The sequence below is a fragment of the Nicrophorus vespilloides genome, unplaced genomic scaffold (genome assembly GCF_001412225.1).
Source record: "Nicrophorus vespilloides isolate i.1.1-1 unplaced genomic scaffold, Nicve_v1.0, whole genome shotgun sequence".
NCBI lineage: Eukaryota > Metazoa > Arthropoda > Insecta > Coleoptera > Silphidae > Nicrophorus > Nicrophorus vespilloides.
In genome coordinates this window covers 22870-44338 of record NW_017096338.1, presented here as the reverse complement: position 1 = coordinate 44338, position 21469 = coordinate 22870, and the positions used below count along the sequence as shown (strand labels likewise).

Here is a 21469-nt window from a genome sequence, read left to right as displayed (position 1 = left end):
GGTTAATATCAATATGTATTTCAATTACTAATTCCAATACAAAATGAAAGAAATGTTAATCGATTGAATGAAATTTATAAAATGAAGGAAATATCAATATCAATATCAAATCAATATCAATAATTTTCTAATTGCAATTAATTTCCAATTAAATCAATGTGAATAAATGAATGGGTTAATATCAATATGTGTTTTGATTACTAATTCCAATACAAAATTAAAGAAATGTTAATCGATTGAATGAAATTTATAAAATGTTGGAAATGTCAATCGATGAATGAAATTCATTGAATAGAATTTCAAATAACTTATGAACCAAGTAATTAGATTGTACTGCAAAAAAATCTTCATATTAATACATCCTTCGAGTTAAAATTATGAACACCTTTTATTAGGCACACACTCACATTTAATCGATTAGCCAGTTTTAGAACATTGATATTTTCTTCGAGTCTGATTTAGCATTAATTTACATCACAAATTAGCTAATGATATGGATAACTGTTCGAACAAATTGAGTGAAGTTACAAAGAAAAGCTGTAAAAAAACATTAAGATTAGGAACCGAGGATTTTCAATTTCCACTAAAAATTATTGAGAAAACCCCGAAATTACATTAATTATCGCGCAAATCTAATTGGAATGATGTTGACTTAAGAAAGGGATGCGTACAACTATGTCGTAGAAACGATCGTATCAACCGGTCTCTAGCATGTCTTTTATTTTTGCAATAAAAATGCGTTGTTATTAACAATAAACAAAAAAAAAAGTGGCGAGAGGAAAGCGTCATTCCGCCATTTTCTATATATCCAAATTTCTAATTAATTAACGCGAATTTCTCAATTAAGAGTTATTACAGAATATTAGAGCCAGATTCGCCACTAACCTTTAATTGCCGCTAAATCTAATTGGTTTGTGATCTCCGTTGATGGTTTTCTTAAAACACAGCACAGTTCATCGAATTTAAACTAGTTGCACAACAATTTTGCACACGCCGACGCATCGAACAAAAAAACTGTGCCTGATCTACCTCTCCGCGAACCGAAGTAGGTGATGCCAACTGATGTTTAAATTCAAAAAAATTTAAAAACATAAAAATTACCTACTGTGGATCAATTGATAAACATCAATAATTTATTAATAAAATGTTAGTTTTCTAATTGCAATTAATTTCCAATTAAATAATATGATTAATGTCAATATGTGTTTCGATGAGTTGTTCCACTAGAAAATGTTAACATCAAATGATGTTCATCGAATAGAATTTCAAATCACATAGCAACCAATTGTAACTGAGACATCTCATAGATATCTATGATATCTTTAACATTTTTATTGTGAAAAACTAAATAGATTACATCTTCCCATTACAAAGTATGCTATGCATAATTATTGTTTCGCCCAAGTTTCGAATCCAAAAAACGAAATTCCTACATTATAGATCAACGAATTATATAAAGACATATCAAAGTACCTTTAACTTTTTTATCTTTGTACCACAAACTGGTATACATAGTTGGCTTAGCACACTAAGAAATTAAATTCAAAAATTCAAAAATAACTTTATTTGCATACACAAACATTTATTTTGTTACAAATATTATGAAGATACTTAAGATTAACATTTTAAACTATGGTTGTTAGTACATATATACAACTATTTGTATAAGCTATTATACTCTTCATTCTTCCAGTATTTTTTTTTTATATTTTTGTCAAATAAAAATATAAAGCAGTAGGTCATGTGAAAGCAAATGCCATCAGGATTTATAAACTTAGTCTCGTGGCTACCAAAGTGTTAATTTGTGTGAAAAGTAAACATTATAATAATGTCAGTCAAAAACTATAGTGTTTCACATAAAGAAAATTAATTAATTAATTAAATTTTGTAAAACCAAACAAAAATGATCAAGCAACAAAATGCATTGTTTTCTTATTGTTTATTCGCTCATTTGGTTGCATACTTATTTAATCTAATAGTACCATAGTAATAAAAGTAGGTCATGCATAACCACGGATATACTTAAACTCGTGGGTGTTGCATCTGGGCCGGTGCATTTAATGAAAACCGAATGTTAATTATGTCCTTAATTATTTCCGATTCGGCAATTTCCTCAAACTATGTCGTTGCGTATTACGATTTAGTTGAGCGTAATTTAATTACGGATCGGAATTGTTTCAATTAGCTAATGAATCATCGGCGACTTAATTTTTAGCATTGAGTTCCCATTTGTTTCATAAAAACCTAATTGACCGGTTATGTAACGTACGTAAATGTACGTACGTGTGCCCTGTGACCTTTAAATAGCATTTTATTTGAATATTAGAGAGCTATGAATGATGCTGCATCGAACATAAATGGGAACAGACAATTCCCAAGCGTACCATATTTCTTGTTTCCTAGGCATAGGAAAAAATGCATCTTCAAATGTTACTTCAAATCATTATTTTCGTCAAATTTATTCAAATTACCGTAATTTGTAGCGTAATAATAATTATTTAAGATTTCCTTTAATGTAGCTGCTTTAATGTGCAGCAATTAAAATAGTGCATAAATCATGAAAATGCGTTACAGAGTAATTACTATATTTTATTGAGCAGCATTGCACTTCCTGAATGTATAGAGAATAGCGGGAAAGCCTTATTATATTCTTTATTTCTCCATAAAATGCAAATAACTTTTGAATTAATATGAAACAAGTGCACGGTGCTGCATGCGCTCAAGACGAGCGAACAAAGATGAAGGCTTTTTCGTTGCTACATTACATTGTGAAGAGAGGAAGATTCTGTTTCAAACTGTGAATAGATGAGAACGTGAAAGTCCACACAGCTTTTCTTTGACGAAATGCGGTCAACGACTTGCATATTCAAGGCTATAACCAAACGGTTGTTTTTTTCTTTTTTTCTCTTCTCTTCATCTTCCTTCCATCCTACCATTTCGTTTTGTCTTTCACATAGCTATGGCTCCGAACAAAACGTTCGCAGAGTAAAAGCGTAGGAAAGAACGGTACATAATATATACCATTGAAAGTAAGCTGAGAGAATACTTTAGTTAAGTTCGTGAAAATAAAATAACAACAACAACAGCAGAAACACAAACAAAAAAATACGGATTTAATACTGTTGCTTAAGTGCGTTTGAGTTAAATTGCATGATTGTTGTGTTTGTTGTTCTGGTCCTTTTAAACAGTTTAAACGTTTGTTTGCTATTACGTTCTATTTCCTTTTATTTAAGCTGTGGAAGTTAACACATTTAATAGACTTTAACATAAACGTATACAGAAAGTACATGTCGAAATAATTCAACATTTCCTCAATCAGTCCGTTTTAAACTTATTTTTTAAGCTTTCCTAAATGTTATTGTTATTATTAATAATATTATAAAACATTATTTAGAAAAATATTCGGAAAGAGAAAAAAAACCTTATATAAACTTTTCACATTCTTCGAGCTTTTATATGCTTAGAATATTACATTGTGGAAAGACGGCTTCGGCGGAGGAACCGCAACATTCTTATTTTCGTTTCGTTGTTTTTTTTCGGTTTATTTGATAAACAGGTTTTCTTTCCACGCTCTTTTTATATAACCCCTAACCCAGTATTCGCTAAGCGGATTTTTCGGGGCCTTTTTATTTTTTTAATTTTTTTTTTTGAGCACCCTCTGCGAAGAGATCGAGCATCTCTTCAAGGTCAGGCCAGACATCGACGGAGAAGAAAAATAAAGTTGAATCTGCGAAATCTTCGAAAGAAGCTCCTGGCTTTGAGTATTTCTGTCTGTCTCCCATCTCTTCCCGTAGGTTATTTCGAGTTTCACGGATATTTCCAACTAATTTATGTGTTGCAATTTTGTTTGCGGCGGCGATTTTGAACTTATTTTTATATATTTGTGTTTGTATATTAAGAAAATAGAGACGTTTCCAGTTATATCATCATCATCCGTTTTAATATTATCGAAATGTAAGCATATATATCTTATAATTAATCTGGAGGTGTGTCATTCTTTTAATATTTATTTACTTATTCAATTTTTGTCTTATCTTTCTATATAAACAAGGCATAATTTATAAATGTATGCTTTTAGATAATCGATAAATTTATATACCAATACTAAATCGAAATTGTTTCATAAAAACTATAGTTTCATTACTTTTGATTTTAGGAATAATTCATCTTTACATCCTTAATTAAATTTATTACATAAATGTATTCAAGCAATTCCTCGCAGAATACGGGTTCCGTACTGTTTGAAACCGGACTAATCGAATACGCTTTATGAGAGATTTTACTTGATTATGTGCAAAAAATGTGAATACTGAAACGTTACACAATCAATCGATGCTTTCAGCTATATTCGATTTCAGCAGGAAGGAATTTTAATTAAAATTTATGGTATTGGCTGTTACAAATTTAAAATTTCCGCAACATTCCTCAGGAATTTTAAAATTAAATTTAAAAGAAATATTACATCATTGCAGCTATTTTCAGTTCCTCTATAACCGTTACATTATAACATAATCCAGTAAAGTCTGAAAAAGAAAATAATTACAATATTTTAAAACTTTTTAAACTATTGAATATCAAAATTGTAATTTTATACATGAAATGTTTAGTTGGGAATTTATTAATTGAATAAGTGAGATAAATTTAGTAACATAATTTGCTAGTAACATAAATTAACTACTCAAATAATAAAACTACTCAAGCGAAACGGAATTTACCGTAGTCAAAATCTATGTTTTTCTTCACGCTAGATTTTTAATTTAATTTAATCTATCCAATGTAAATAATTACATTTTCTGCACATAATCGATTGTTGGAATGGAATTCTAATTAATATATTTTCTTCTGTGATGTTACACATTTTTCGTCTTGTTATTGCATTACTAATACTACGTTTTGCGATGTAAGCTGTATTGTATGGATCAATTGATATTAGTGGGGAGAATAACAAGAAACACATACAATAATAATATTATGCATATGCAAAACATAATTTAGTAATAAGTAACACACACACAAGTTCAGTGTTTTTAAAATATGTGATGTGATTCTAAAAATAAAATACTGACTTATATAATATAAATTGAAGCTTTTTAATGTATAATTTGTACAACAAATTGCCTCGCATAGTGCGGTTAATCGGTTCCCAGACTCTTTGAAGCCTGACTTATAAAGTTAAGAACATAGAAACTTAGTTACGTGCATTTTGTATACAATTAAACAAATAAATGAATAGAATTTATTACTTGTAGATGAAATTAATTAAATTTAAACCAAAATGTTAATTGAAATATTGTTATTAAAAAATTGGACTTTTCCAACAAATCTTTGAACAAAGTAAGTGTTTGAGTGTTGATAACAATATAATTTTGCTTAGAAAGCAATGTTTATTTATTAAACATCCGTTTATGTATGTAACAATGTTTAAATTAAATATACAGTTTTAATATGTATGTTGTATTGAAATAGGAAACCGTTTTTTTTCCCTATCGGCGCGCTTAATTCGTCCGTCTTTTCCGGTTATCAGTCATCAGCAGTGATTGTACGAAGGAGGAAGTAAGAAGTAAGTGAAGGAGAGGTAAAGTTGTAGAGTGAGACATCAATTCAGTAATTAAAGAAGCACGTGAGTTTATTGTGTGTATATACACCTATTCCATATTTCCATTACGTGGCCCCCTACCACACGGCGCACGGTTGACGAGTTCAGCAAGGTGGTTTCAAATAGTTAGCCTTCGTCGCGAACTGGTTTCATACCGTCATTTAAACGCGCATCCCATGTAGTAGTAACGTTATTATATATTCAAAAGTTCTTGTTCCTTCGTCGCTCTCAGACGTCGTCGTCGTCATCGTCTTCTTCTACTACTACTTCTTCATCGGAAACATAGGTTCCATAGATGGTGCCCGAAACATTCCCTTCGAAGTAATATGCTGTAGTAGATTTGCGCAAATCGAATGCCGAAGAATTGGTGTGTTTGTACAACGTTGCCACCACAAACGCTAGGATGTCATGGGTGCGGTAACTAACGCGGCTCTACTACGTGTGTCGGTGCAGCGCGAAAATCGAATTCACCTGTGCAACAACACTAATCAAACGTCGAATCCTCCTTATTGATTCCATCAGTCCACATACACCTTCAGAAACTGTGCCTCAGTGTTCGGACTAACATTTCTTTTATAATTTGTTTCATTATTATTTCATCTATTAATTTCGAATAATGTAATCCTCCTTAGCGCTCGCTATTTTTCCTGCAATAGTTTTATTTTTTCGTTCGTTTCTTTTCTCTTCAAATGGTGAAATGATCGTTTAAAAGTGCGCGCGGATATGGCGGATAACAACAAGCCCTTGTATTCGACATGTGTTGCCATTTTGGGATTCGTTTGCTTCATCGTGGGTGCTACCGCCGTTGGTTTGCCCATCTGGGGTTACTTCGATAGCAGTTCTGGTGAGTCTACAACAACATCGAAATCCTGCAAAACTGCGCAAACTCTTCCTTTGGTATTTAACTCAATTTACCAACTTGTAGCTACTGCAGACTACTAATCTACAGACTATTAGTCCTATTTACTGAAAAACAAACAATTTTATAAAATTTACATCTGAATTATAAACGAATCTATTATTTAAAGAATTCTAGAAACAATATTTATTGATTTATAATCATCATAGATTAAAATTGGAAATAAATGAGCTTTACGTACTTACGCATAAACGAGTATAGCATTTTAAAGACAACAATGAATCACCTACCGATTGATTCTACATATCGACCTTCAACTTCAACGAAATTCTCTCTTAAGGAATTTTTATTACACTTTCTTTATTTACTTAATTTTCTGAAAGTATCGATAAATTATCAATTTCAAAACACATTTTTTCACCAAAAATTGCAAACAATATTACATATTTTATGATCCTAAATATTAAGTAAAGAAATACTTGATTTATTTCCTTTAAAAAAAAACGGAAAGACGTACAGTCCATTGCAATGATTCATGTCGTTTTTATTTCATACCTTTGTACGTCTGTAATAATTTAAGTAATTGTACAATTATAACAATACATTTTGTTATTATTACTATCTAATTAAGTTATTAATAAGTTCAAATTGCTGTGAATTGTTTTATACAGTTATTTTTTAATCATGTTCTGTAATTTGTAATGATTTAAGTTAAATTTAAAGAAACATTTTCTTTTTATTTATTCAGTAATTTTTTAAAGTTTCATAAATTTTTGTTTAATATACAAATCGTTTAATAAATTGCCATCTTTTGGATTTGACTAGCAAATAAGTAATCTTCAACAAAGATGTTTGAATTGGAGGGAAAGAGAGAATGGAACGATGAGCATTTTTCTAGTTTTGTTGGGGTCATAGCCGTACACTTTGAATATTTACCGTTACTTTTAACTTCAAACGATGTGCCTGCACTTGCACGGACGACCACCACTACTACTACTATTACAACCACTGCCAGATGTCTATTTGAAAATTCCTGGACGGAACTTTCAACGCTCAAGATAATAATGGATGGATGTTTACAAATCATTCACAATTATCGAAGTCATTTAAAGTTTAAAAAGCTGGAATATCTTATACAAGTATTCCAAACAAAACAATTTAACCACAGGCAGGAAATGCTTCCGTTCGAACATTCTATACATAAAAAGTGTTTATTTTATAAATAACATGGTAATATTACTTTAATGTTATTAATTGAAGATAAATAAATAATCAAAACATTAATAAATTTAAAAAAGTTTTTTCTCAATTTATCAAACTGAAATACCATTCTAATCACCGATCCAAGTAATATCATTGACACACACTGTTTAACTTTCTTAAGCTATCAATGCAATACAAGTAATTATATTTCAGTTTTTATACTTTCTAAACTTGTTTTTTTCGACAAATTGCACAACTTTTAATATATTTTTTGTTAATTCAGAAATAAAAATCCTTTCAATCAAAGGAAAACTAGTTATTTTTTTGAATTCGAACAAACAAAACTGAATAACTTTTGTAATTAATTGCGTTTATTGCAAATATACATGGTTTTTTCTATCCTATTTCATTAACATTCTGATTGAAAACTGGCGTGGTTTAATGTAAATATTGAATGTTTACTAATGTTTTCAGTTTACATTTGAAAAATTGATGTAAATACAAATAAAATTGGAATTGCAACAAATGTTGGTACATTTGAAAGCAATCAGTAAATAAATGGAAACTACATATTTCTATATTTCAATAAATCCCATATTCCGAATCAATTCAGTTGGAATGGAATCGTTCATTTCGATCGGTTGGGCTTAGACCTGGGTCATTCTCTCTCTTGTTTTTTATTATTTGGAACGCATGAGTAGCTTTCCATAGTGTAGGTGGCCACCTATATTCTACAAATATATATATTTTTTGTGTCTATACTATTGACCCAGATTACTATTGTACGATGGCAATAAAACACAGAGACTGATTACGTTCGAATGGGTGTGGTAACAATGGTGCATTTGATGTATCAAACGGGCGTTAAATCATATTATCGCATACTTTATTTTTATCGTATACATTTAGTTGCAAAAATAAAAAAACTAAGTCTGTTAACAATAGGATTTTGTCATGTAGACTGAAAGAAATAACGTAAAGAGGGAAACGGACGCTGAAGCCGTTCAATTGATTTGAAAAGAAGTTACAACAGGTGTGTTGCTGATTTGAAAAGTACTTAACCTTAATTTTCTTCGGCGATTTCTTCGAAACACGGAAGCCAAGTCGTTATATAAATACGTATCAATTGCTTCTTTATATATTTATTGTTTCCTGTCAGGTTTCTTGTTTCCAATGTTCAACAAAACAAATCATTTGATCAAATATTTATATTCACTTAATTTTTAATGAAACACAACAATAAGCAACATTGTGCGGCTTCGATTAGTCCGGATTCACGAAATAAAAAAAAATTAAAAAAAAATGAACACATAATCGGTTTTTGATTGCTATATCAAGTCTCATTTTCTTTAATGGGGTTTAAAATGATCGATTAATCCGGTTTAAAACAGTCCCGTACTATGCGAGGTATTGCTTTATATGTAAATTATATAAACCAATCATCTTAAGATCTTTCTTCCCAAAACATATTTTACTAGATACTTTATATTCTAATGATAGTTTCAGTGTAAGTGATTGGGTATATAAAATAGTATTTGAAAGTGTTTTCGACTTATTTACACTGGATATTTTATGTATATACCTTGGTGTTCTAGATAAATTTCACGTTTTAAAGGATCTAATATAATATTTAAATAGAATTCTGCATTTGAAATTTAAGAATAATTTAGTATAACTCTCTTCAAAAATATACTAAAACATCTCTATTTACTTGATATATTTCAAAATATAGATTTTTAGTTAATATGTTATTTATGTAAAATCATACAAAAATTTAAAGTTTTTCAAATAATCAATTACTTATTTATAATTATAAAACAACGATTCTTTTTGTTAATAAGATAGTGCAAGTATCATAATTAGTAGTAGTTAAATTCTGTAAGTGTAATATGTTTCATTTTGCTCTCAGTCACAAATCGTTAGGAACGACTTTTCCGCTAAGCAATTTAACTATTAAACGCACGCAAAATGTCTTGTGAATTATGAGCGACGTTCAAAAACCAGACGTATTTATTTTTAGATTATTGATTATGCCTGCGTTTCAGTTTCAGACTCAAAAATCTATTATTAAATACGGCGTGAAAGCGCATATTTTCTATAATTAATAGAAATGGTAAAATATTTAGAATTCAGTACGGATTCACTATAGTACGGTTTTATAATCCTCAATTCGAGGTAATGTTATTGGTGTTTGATTTACGAATGTTGCACAACGTGTACTACATAGTCCAAATGGAACTCTAGTTTCTAATGTATTAAATATTAGAACCACAAACATTATTGACCCATTTCTTGTGATCAATAATCAGTTCGGGGCAAAACCTTCTAACAAATTCATAAATTTTGGAATATACTTTAAATATTATTATTTAAAGTTTTGCCGATACAGAACTAGGGCATTGATGATAATAATTTTAATGATCTACATACGTATACATACATTTACAAAGTAATTGGACAATATTTGTGTATCAATATCTTTTTGTGTCAAATACATATACTAATAATAAAATATACAAATTTAACTTATTTTTCTTGTACAAAGTTAGTTAGAAAGTGCTGTATTTAGATTACTCTCTAAACATCTGTATTTTTCTTTAAATATGTTGAAAAATACATAATTTGTGAATTTCAAAAACATAATCAAAATAATTTGTTTTAATTGTATGATTGGAAAGTAATTCCTTTTTAAATCATAAATATAATACACTCATTTCCTTATATTAATTAATTAATTCCCATCATTGTTCCGTAATCTAAGATTATATTCTCATATAGGTATGTGAATACCTATAAATAATAGAATATGAAAGTTATTTAATCCTAATCCTAATTGTTTAAATATCACAAATTTAACTAATATCTTGATCTTATAGCAGTTATTTAATTAATCACAGAATCTTTATGCAAATAAATACTTTTATAGTAATATTGGAATTTAAAAACTTTCGTATTTCCTTCAACATTAAAATCTTGTAGTTCGATCATTTCTATTGAGTTTTTGTGTGTCGAAATTTTTCGTGAAAGGAAATTAAGAAAGAAATAAGGATCATCATGAATTTCAGTTACAATATATTATTCCTCTAAAGCTTTCTCTCGCTGTTTCAATTCATCACTCTATGTTCGTGAGTATTTCTAGAACAATTCTGCAGACACATCCAATTAAATCTGTTGACAAGAATAACAACGTTCGCATCAGTTCCTTTTTTTCTCACGTAATCTCTGCCTGTATTTCAAATCAATAAGGTTTTAAACCAAAAAACGAGGCCAAAAGCGTAAAGTATTTAATGCTGTACAATGTATGATTTATATTATAAATTAACCTCTCACAGTGCGGTTTTGTTTAGTCCGGATTCATTATAATCCTATTTGATCAATTAAATCGAGTAAAATAAAAATAGTACTATACAAAACAATATGATGATTGTTTCTATCTTTTTGTGTAGTTTTAATGTCCAGTTTCAAACAGTGCGGGTAATAAGTTCCTATTACCCGCACTATTCGAGGTATTAATGCACTTAATACAGGGTAGAAAAACCTATTGTCAATAGCCGTTACAAAGGGCTTTACTTTTTATGCCTATTTCATTAAACGTTGTTATTATTAGACTTAGTACAATCAATAAACTTCGCGGAATTATTTACAATATAATTTCATAAAAAAAACATTACAATGTGATTCAATCATAACGTTTCATCCATTCAATTGTATGTTTAGTGTCAAATATAGAAATCTGAAAATGAATTTCTATTTTTGGGTTAGGAAATTGTAAGTGTCCAAAATATGCACTATGTATTGTGCATACAATACAATTTATACATTTAATTACAAATATGGCGGATATAGTGGGATAGCGGTCTGAAAGCAATAAATATGAGCGCACGGATGCAAACAACGTTTCAATTTCTAATAAACAATGCACGACGTGCACTGAAAATTAATATGCCGAAACCGAAGCATAAATAAATTGATGAAAAAGAACTGCATTTAAAATTTTCACCGTTTATAATTGAACACACATTTTTTCATTAGTTTATTTTCAATTTATGATTATTTATAGAATGTAATAAATAACTAAATTAATACTATTAAAATCATTTTCATTTCGTTACTTTTTTTCAGACAGATTATAAAATGTGAACATTTTTTTATAATTTTTACTTACATACAACATTGCTCTTCAATTAACTTTAAAATTTAATTTTTTAACCTGTATTTCAAGTAAAATTATACCAATATCTTTCTGGTACAAATGATACAATATTTCTAAAAATATATATCTTACGAGATTCAAGATTCGACAAAGTTTGAAGTTCTACAGAACGTTTGCTTTCGTTAAGAACTTTTGGAATTTGCACCATTATTACATAATTAGAAGTACAAAGTTGGAAGTAATCCTTCCCCTTTGGGAAGTATTTCAGTAATTAATCCAAGACAAAGTATTTCAGTAATGTATACAAATCAGGTAAACAATTACGTCTTAAATTATAGTTTTTGCATATGACAAATTTTAGCTTAAATTTACTTAATTAAAAATGTTCAAATATCTTTTTTTTTTAATTTTATTACAATAAATTGTCGTAAGTACGAGTGGACATAAATAGTTAACGAAGTCATAGGAAAATGATTACAAGTACGCGTATTTTTACTGTACAAAAATTGTTGTTTTCTCAGTGCAATTATAAATTGCGTCCTTGCATAGTTTCCCAGTGAATCGACCACGTGCATATTAATAAACACCGGTAATTATCCGTTTTCCCAGATTGAAAATGCACAGCGAACGCGTCGAAAAATAATTAGAATCTTGTTATACGGCAATAATAATCCAACCTGAAATCATTTCGCAATTAAATGTGAAAGTTCGCTTTGGAGAAGAGGCACGTATTTTTTTTTTTCACCGTTAACGATTGGATTTGCGTCTACGATTATTCTGCGAGATTGAACCGTCGCGTGCATCAAAACTGCATGCATAATATTTTGATAGTTTCGAACGTAGACAAAGTTGAATAACCTGACGGGCTTCAGGGCATCTTCTGCATAAATAATACACAAATGATATGCATGTAGAGTGGCTGCTGTTGCTGTTGCGGTTGATGCAATCTTTCTGTCTCCGGTTGCATCTGAAATCAGCAGCTCGGAACCCTCGACCACATCATCACATGCCACGTCACCGGAACCCACCGGACACGACCCATTCTAGGGACCGACTTTAAATTGCTTTTGTGTGCGCTATACGATCGGACGCTGGCCAAATGCATAATGAGCCTGCTTTATATTGATTTCTTTCTGTGTGTGTTTGTTTGTTTATGTAGTTGTGCCGGATATAACGATGGAATTACGTTTAAAATCTTATACCGTGTGCATGGATCAAACGACGTTTACCCTGCGTTGCATTTAGTACTTTCACCGTGTCTTGATAGTTGCAATTGGTTCCGTGGTTCAGTCTCTGCAGAAAATGTCCAAGGCAGACTAGTTTCTGTACGCCGTTTTCTACTCTTTTTTTTTCCACAGCATCCCATTTATTTTGTATAACTGTTTGCTTCACTATTTCTTGCATGCAATAACAGTAAGTACATTCACGAAGTATAATAGTTTTATTTATTAATAATTCATAGAAAGGACTTTGATTGTCTGTGATTTATTCTTTATACGAGAACTAATGAAATTTGATTGATTTAACCAGAATTATTACAGTTTTGAGATCGAATTAATGAATAAAACATTTAAAGAACAATTAATTTTATAATTCAAAATAGAGAAAAATTCATTTTTTTTTTTAACATTTCATTTTATCTAATAATAAAAATAAGTTATGATAAGTAATTTGGCTCCAGGAATTTGTTGAAAACAAAAATATATTTATTTTATTTAACAATTTATACCAATACGATTTTCATTAAAATAACTCTTACATTTAGTTCTTAGTTATTTTTACTATAAATCTTTTAACCCTGATATTTTCTATTTTTATTGTGACCTCTATCATTGAGTAATGTAAACAAACTAATTTTAATCTTTTATTTCAAACACCAATGATACTGATCAATAATCCTTCGTTTAATTTAGTTAATTGAAACTGAAAAAAATGCGTGTGTTTTTGAGCAACATCTTCCAAAGTTATGAAATGTGAAAACACAGCTTTTTCGAGCGTTTTTTTTCAATTTTGAACGCGAATTACAGCCATAAGGATAAACCCATAGTAATATATCAATACTTGCTAGATTCCCCAAACATTCAGCTTTCATATGCATCTTTTGGATTCATTTTATCTATTATAGTTTTCGAAAAAATCAATGATTTGTGAAAACACTGCTTTTATTTTCATTTTTTCAACTTTGGACACGAATTACAGCCAGAAGGATAAAAACCATAGTAATATATCAATACTTGCTACATTCCCCAAACATTCATCTTTCATATGCATTTTTTGGATTCATTCTATCTATTATAGTTTTCGAGAAAATCGATGAAATGTGAAAACACTGCTTTTTTGAGCGTTTTGTAAAATTTGAACGCTAATTACAGCCATACCCATAAAACCACAGTAATATATGAATACTTGCTACATTCCCCAAACATTCAACTTTCATATGCATCTTTTCGATTCATTCTATCTATTATAGTTTTCGAGAAAATCAATGAAATGTGAAAACACTGCTTTTTCGAGCATTTTTTTCAACTTTGAATAGAAAATATATTACGTATTTGACGCAACAAGTAAACATTTTACAAAATACTAAATACACGTTCTTTGCAAGATACTTGACACGTAAGTAAGTAGCATTCTCTTACATAACAGAAAAACTTCACAACATTTTTTTTTAATTTGTTTATTAGTTTGATTTTGTTCTCTGTTTGTATTTTGAATAGTGTAATTTATTAGTTTTACCTTATATTTGAATATAAAATAACTAATATTGATTTACCAAGCAATTTTTACTAAATTTTTAGCAAATATTAATTGAAAAATATACGTAGAAATGTGTAATAATTAAAGAAATAAAAGTAAATTCATATAACTTGTCCATGAATATATGAGTTGCCTAATGCAATTAATAATTATAGTTTACTATTGTATTATTTATTTCAAACTAATAGCCCGTATTCTTCCTCCTACAATGTAGTTATTTTTAAATCATGTGAATCATCGCGAATGCGGTATTTCTTACTGCAATTCAAAAACAATGGGCAATCACATGTTTCATTTTTTTTTTCAAATAGAATGGCTTTCTACTACTAGATCGCAGACGTTCTGCTAGAATACTAATTCTTATCGCATATAAATTCATACAGTACAGTCATCTGAATGACGTGATGCAATTATTAATTGAAAGGAAAATTACCGAACAAATACAAATATGTAAGGTGTAATTACATATAATAAATATATTATTATTAAAAAATCTTCATTAATTCAATGAGTTATTGACCTAAATTTTGAGCAATACTAATATGTTCGAAATTTGGTAATTATTTAATGAATTGAGATTACTTCTGTTTCAAACAGTCCGGGATATTAGCGAAACCGCACTATGCTGTATTTGATCAATTTCGGACATGCTATCAATATCATATTTTCTATTTTTCCATTTCTAATTATTTTGCTTGTTCAACGTTATTGGTCAATTAATATAATTACCTTTGCTGAATAGTAAAACTTGTATACTCTAGCAGCAAATTAGAAAATCGATCCATCGTTCGTAATCGTTTCCACGCAATTACAATTTCCATCAGAAATTGCCCACTTCATCTAAAAAAAAACTAATAACACCTTGAATAATCACAGCTATTACAATTACAAAACTAATAGATGTGACGAAATTCGATTGACTTTGTGATACATTTTCATTCATTCAAACACACATTTGATCGTCTGCATTACGACAATGGATTATTAACGCAATCTAGAGCGTCGTCATATCAATGCAGTTACGTTAATGAAATAAGAACGTGTTTACTGCGACGATCCAAGAGATTCAATTTCCTCGAGCAATTTAGATGTTTCAATCATAAATTGTGCGTCTGTCTTATTATGAAGCAACGAGACCATCTACGCGAAATTTAATTAAAAAAAAGGATGATGGAAAATGCGACCGTCGAAGACAATAGCTTTAAAATGAAACCCGTCGATGCGAAAAATGTCCCAAGGGCTTGAAAAGGAAATGAAATTATTATTTGCCTGGAATCGACAGTCAAGAGATTTAAAGCTTATAATAAAGCACGTTTATCAATAAATGTACACTTTTATGATTAGAATATACTTTTTTTAAATTAATTAAATTATATATAAATACAAATAATTTGATTTTAACAGCACGTCTTCCTCCAATGTGGACCAGGGAATTGAAAACCCCTGCACTAATGATCTTTGACGTGTTTAAGCTTTCTTTCGTCTCAACTCTATATAATTAAGTAAATTAATGATTGAAGGCAACCAAACAGCAAATGCCTAAGTCCTTACATCGCATACTTGTACCAAAATACAATCTTTATTGTGTTTTTGTTCTTGTTGCAATACTATAACTGTTACAATACGATTCCTAAATTATCTATAATTGTTTTAAACAATTGTTTGTAATGTAATCTGCTATTATTAGGGATGTAAATTGCAAATTATACTTGCTGATAGGATTATTATGAACGATTTCTGTTATGCGATGGACATTTACGTAGGTAAAAGGTGGGGAACGTCACGTGGGTGAACTAATAATAGAATTGGGATTGGCCAAATATCGATTAATTCAATTTGAAACATTCCACCACATAAATAATAACTGAAATGCATGTGATGTACGGAAATAAAGATACATCTATTTCCGTCGAATAATATGATGAATTTATTTCAGTTTTAGACATAAATTTAAAACGAGAATCACACATTCGCATTCGAAATCACACTTATATTTAATCTGAAACTGCGAGTAATTATTCATGCCGTAGTTAACAATCTGTTTTTGCAAGCAACACAATGGCATTGTTTGTTATGTACAATGCGATTTGCAATATGTAATGAATTATAACAAACGCATTTATATTCGAATGAATAACGTTCGGAACATATGTTACTATTATTATTATTACTTTTTTTGTGAACACGTAAATGCAGTATGTGCATCTGACAGTGATAAGTTCAGGAACGTGACTGTGCAGACTGGAATGGTCTTAATGCGTATGTTCAGAGACTGTTTGTACGTTTTGTAAATGAAACAAAAAAAAATATATATTAAATAATCTATGGGATAAAATGGGTCTCAAATTGGAAAACAAAAAAAATCATTAAATGGAAAACAACAAAATCTATGTAGCGCTGTAGCCATTAGCTGCTTTAAATATTAAATACTTTTAGCGTTGATTCAACCTTTGCTCAAATAACACGATCGATAATCCAGAGATGGATCGCTGGGTTAACACTGTTTGGGACACCTGAGATAACACGGGTTTTGGGCTGCAGCTCATAAAGATCTTGCCTAAATCATCCCCTGGGTGTTATTTAACTAACTTTTGTATGGATTAAACTATAGTTTTCAAAGTTACTTATCTTCTAAAACTATTGTAGATAAATTAATTATAAGGTGAAACATTCCACAACGTTTATACAGCTTGGAAACGTTAACCGTAATTGCGGCATACTCATTTGTTGTTTGCCCTTGTACTTCAAATTTATGCGTAGCTGAACATCTCGAGAATCTGGTATTTCCGAAATGTATGCTCAACGGTCGCATACTAAACATAATATGCAGTAAATATAATAATTTTAATTTCATTTCACGAATCGTATAACGTTAATTATATATATTTTAATTAAATAACGTTTTCACCGAAACCTATCGAAATCTCAACAATCTACGTTGAAATATTGCTAATTTTTCACCAAATGTTTGTAGCAGTTAATGACTATTTGTGAAAACCAGAAGATGTAGAAATCCGAAGGTCTGATCTGCATACAACTGAGACAAACTCCAACTATTTTTGTTGGTTGTAGTAAATGTAAGGACTTATATTGTAATCATTGTAAATTGAGCCAAAATCATATATCAAAATGCTCGTGGATGTTTGATTTTGATATTTTGAAACGTTTCCTTTCAGACTATATTTGCACAAGTTAATTGTTTTTAACAATTCTTATATATTTAGGCAATGTTAATCTGCATGAACGAACGAACTTGTAGGATAATATTATGGAAGTTTATTGTACTGTTCTGGTATCGATTTATTTTTCATAATCTTTATGAAAATTTTGTTATTTGACTTAAGAAATGTTTTCTTTAAGTAATTAAGGTTATTGCATTCCATAGGCAACAGAACTCCAATATTATACAACTTCAGAAAACATATTTGAAGCAGGATTTAATGATGAAGTATTTGATCAATAATGTTTGATAAATCTTACGAGTTTCGATTCTACTAACTACTCCATGGAATTAGGGATTTCTCGGAGCGGTTCATTAGAAACCATTGTCTGTTCCCATCACATAAACCATGTTCTAGGGATTTCTTTTCATAAACTTAACTTTCTTTAACTTTTAACAATACTTCAACTTTATTTAAACAGAAGATTATTTGACTTTTCTATAATTTCAATAACTAAAATTAAAAAACATAAAACCAAATAAATTGAATATGTTTAAAACCATAATTATAGAAATGTTTCACCTATAAAAATAACTGCGTAGTAAATTATAAAAGAGACAATCATATTTTTAATATGAAATAAATTGCGCATTGTTTGTTTCCTTTTAAACGATGACGATCAGGTTGTATTATTATTCCATAAATAATTTATGAAATATACTGTGTTTTGCAAATCGATTAATTGAAGCAACAAAAAAGGAATATTAGCATTGTTTCCTGCTGCCCGATTCTTTCAACCTGAATTCTGATATCAGAAATGAATCAATGAATGAATGAATGAACTCCATAAAGGAAAGAGTGAGGGCAAATGCAATGCATACATGCATATCTGGTTTCTCGAAAAAAAAATAAATGTGTTACACTCGCGCTTTGCCTTTCACTAATATCCAATCAAAAGATTATTGAGTAGTTCACCGTGAATTAATGAGAAAGGATATTATCATAAACATACTTCGTTGACTTTGTTCACTCTTATTGTGCGTCGTGACTTTTTTGACCGTTATTACGTTACGTAAATATATTATATCTACTAACATAAATAATATTGTTTATAATGTATATGAAGCATGAATGTTAATGGAGAAGTATTTAAAAGGTAGATCAATATTTACAACTTATACTATTACAAATTGTTGAAAATCCTGAAATCTTTCCAATTGTATTATATTCTAATATAATTCTCAATTTAATTAGTAACGATTACTAAAGATTTGGAACCAAAATATATTCAAGTTATTCCTTCCCAGTAAAATGCATTCATCTAATTGCTTAATGACTTAAAAAAAAGACTTATAGATTAGTAAACTAGACGAGGTTAACAGACTGGACAAAATAGAAAAACCCAAAATTAAACATTCCTGCATAATTCCATGTATAGTCGTATCAACATAAACATTGAGAATTAATGGAATAGAAAAGCTTTCATAAAGTATTTTTACAGAATATATTTCGCTGAAAAAGTGTCTTTACTTATTTTTTCCTAAGAAATTACATTCCTAGACATTTTCTGATTCTTTCTGACTCACTTATTATTCAATCAAAGCAAAAAAATCCAAGAGGTTTTACCACTTATTGCTTTTTTTTAATAATCTAATACATATATAAATGTTAAATATGAAATGCACGAGCATTTCTAATTTATTTAACGTTACGTTATAAAGCGCTGTGCGTTTTTTTCCTCCTTCTTGAAAATAAATGCATCACTAATGCCCCAGACTAAAGGAAAATTAACAGACGTAAAAACCGTAACAGATCACAACCGTATCCGTGTTACGTTATGCAACGGCATGGGACGCACACACACGGCCCATGGCGGGAATTTTTTTTGGCGTCAATTCTCATGGAATCCGAAACATTTAATTATCTGTATCTTACGAGAGGAGGAGTGAATTGTTGTTAGTTGTATAGGTAAAAAGGTCATTCACTTCGGTACACTGCACGCCTTCGACGACGGTGTTTCGCAATGTTTAAGGTACTCTAGGTTCTTGAACTTATGCAAATTGCCCGATCGGAATATGTCGCAATAAATGATGCAAGACACTTCGGTCAAAATGAAAAATTGCAATTGTATTGAAATCATGTTACTGAAAGCGTTTCACCGTATGAATGGATGCTTTGCATTTCAAGATTTGCATTTGAATATGTCACACACTTTTTTTTTACAATATTTACTACCGGTTTGAAAATTTTTATTGTTTTTAAGTTAATTTGTATAGTCCAAAATAATTTCTTTCTTTAAGTGAATCAATTTGTCATAAGCGAGGCAAAAATACTCTTAATTAGTTCTTGTGCGTTACTATTATTCAAATGATCAATAAGACTTGAAATTAGGATCAATAAACATTTATAAAGAAATAGCATTTTTTTATAATAAGTTGTATTTCCATGAAATTTATTTTATTAACGTAAAAATAGCAGAAAGGCTAACCTTATTATTATTATTATTGATCAAGGGCGTAGTGGAGCGTAGACAAATCCCAAGAGGATGGAAGATTGTTGATGCCAGATCCAATTATATTAGATATGATATGATGACCGCAGCCGCTTCTTGATAAAGCTACTAGAGATGGAAAAAAAGAGCAGAAAAGCAGAAGCACAAAATCAATAAAATTGGAATATTCTGTAGCAACCACCGTACAAATTATGCATTCTCTGGATTCGCCGTTGACGTCAACGGATAGTGTGAAATTTTAAGTGAAAATGTAAATGCATGAAAGAATTTCAGACATTTATTCATTCCGTTGACATTCCAGCAGCAACGAAAAGGCAGGAAAATTCCGAGACAAGTGCAAAAGAACTGTGTGCTGCAACGTAAATTTAATTATCATACTAGTTTTGCGGCGTCTCTCTCTCTCTCTCTGTTTGTTCCTACATTAGCGTGTGAACGCATTATAATCTAGTCTGTTTTTTCCCGCAGGGATTCCAGGAGACGAAAAAGGTTATTTCGGCCCGTGGAAAACCTGCAAATTGCTGCTGTACCACAGGGAGCGCTGCGGAAAGGACGACTCCAGATTCCGACCTTCAAGTAAGCACATCCCTCCATTTAATCTCTTTCTTTCTCTCTTCTCTTGCGGAATTGAAACGAGATTTATTGCGTAAGGCGAAAAGAAAATTGCGTGGAAAGTCAACCGAATACCGGTACGATCAAAATGTAATTAATTCCAATGAGATGGGATGATTTCTTTTCGTTTTGTTCTCTCATTGTCTCAGATTTGCACATCATTTGCTTAAAATAAACTTTCTACTCTTGCAAGCTTTTGTTAACTTCTCTCTCTCTCTGTCTTATTATTATTATTGTAATTATGTCTCTTATTTTTTTGAAGATTCACACTGCTCCGTCATTATTGTTTTATTCGCATTGTCTTTGGTGGTAATCTTAATTTTAATTTTAGTCGCAGTATGGGTGGCTGGGATCGTGGCCGCCTCCGGTGTGGCCATCCTCGGAGTCTTTTGTTTCCTCAGCATTCTCCAGTTAGCGATGTTGAGTTCGAAGGAAAAGGTTCTTATGAAGTACAGCGTCGTGGTGATCATGAAACTAGCGATGGGATTGCTTGCAAGTGAGTTGTTTTTCGTTCTTTTTTTGTGTAATGTGATGAATCGACGTGAAAGATTATTGACGTCCAAGCGGAAATGAAAAGTGAAACCCCGGTGATGTGCCGGACATTGGAGGAAATGAAAAA

General features: G+C 30.2%; 1 protein-coding gene across 2 annotated transcripts in view; it reads left to right on the top strand.

Moving 5' to 3' along the window:
- Positions 1-5607: 5607 nt before the first annotated feature.
- The window catches only part of LOC108556708, a 17462-nt gene continuing 1600 nt past the window's right edge, over positions 5608-21469 (top strand). Inside the window, exons 1-3 of one of the 2 annotated variants that reach the window (XM_017912918.1) lie at positions 5608-6440; positions 20716-20814; positions 21182-21346. In XM_017912918.1, the coding sequence (XP_017768407.1) occupies positions 6320-6440; positions 20716-20814; positions 21182-21346 (385 nt within the window). In that variant the 5' untranslated portion in view covers positions 5608-6319. Of the gene's footprint in view, positions 6441-20706; positions 20815-21181; positions 21347-21469 lie in introns of both variants that reach the window. The other variant, XM_017912917.1, reaches the window with a different exon arrangement.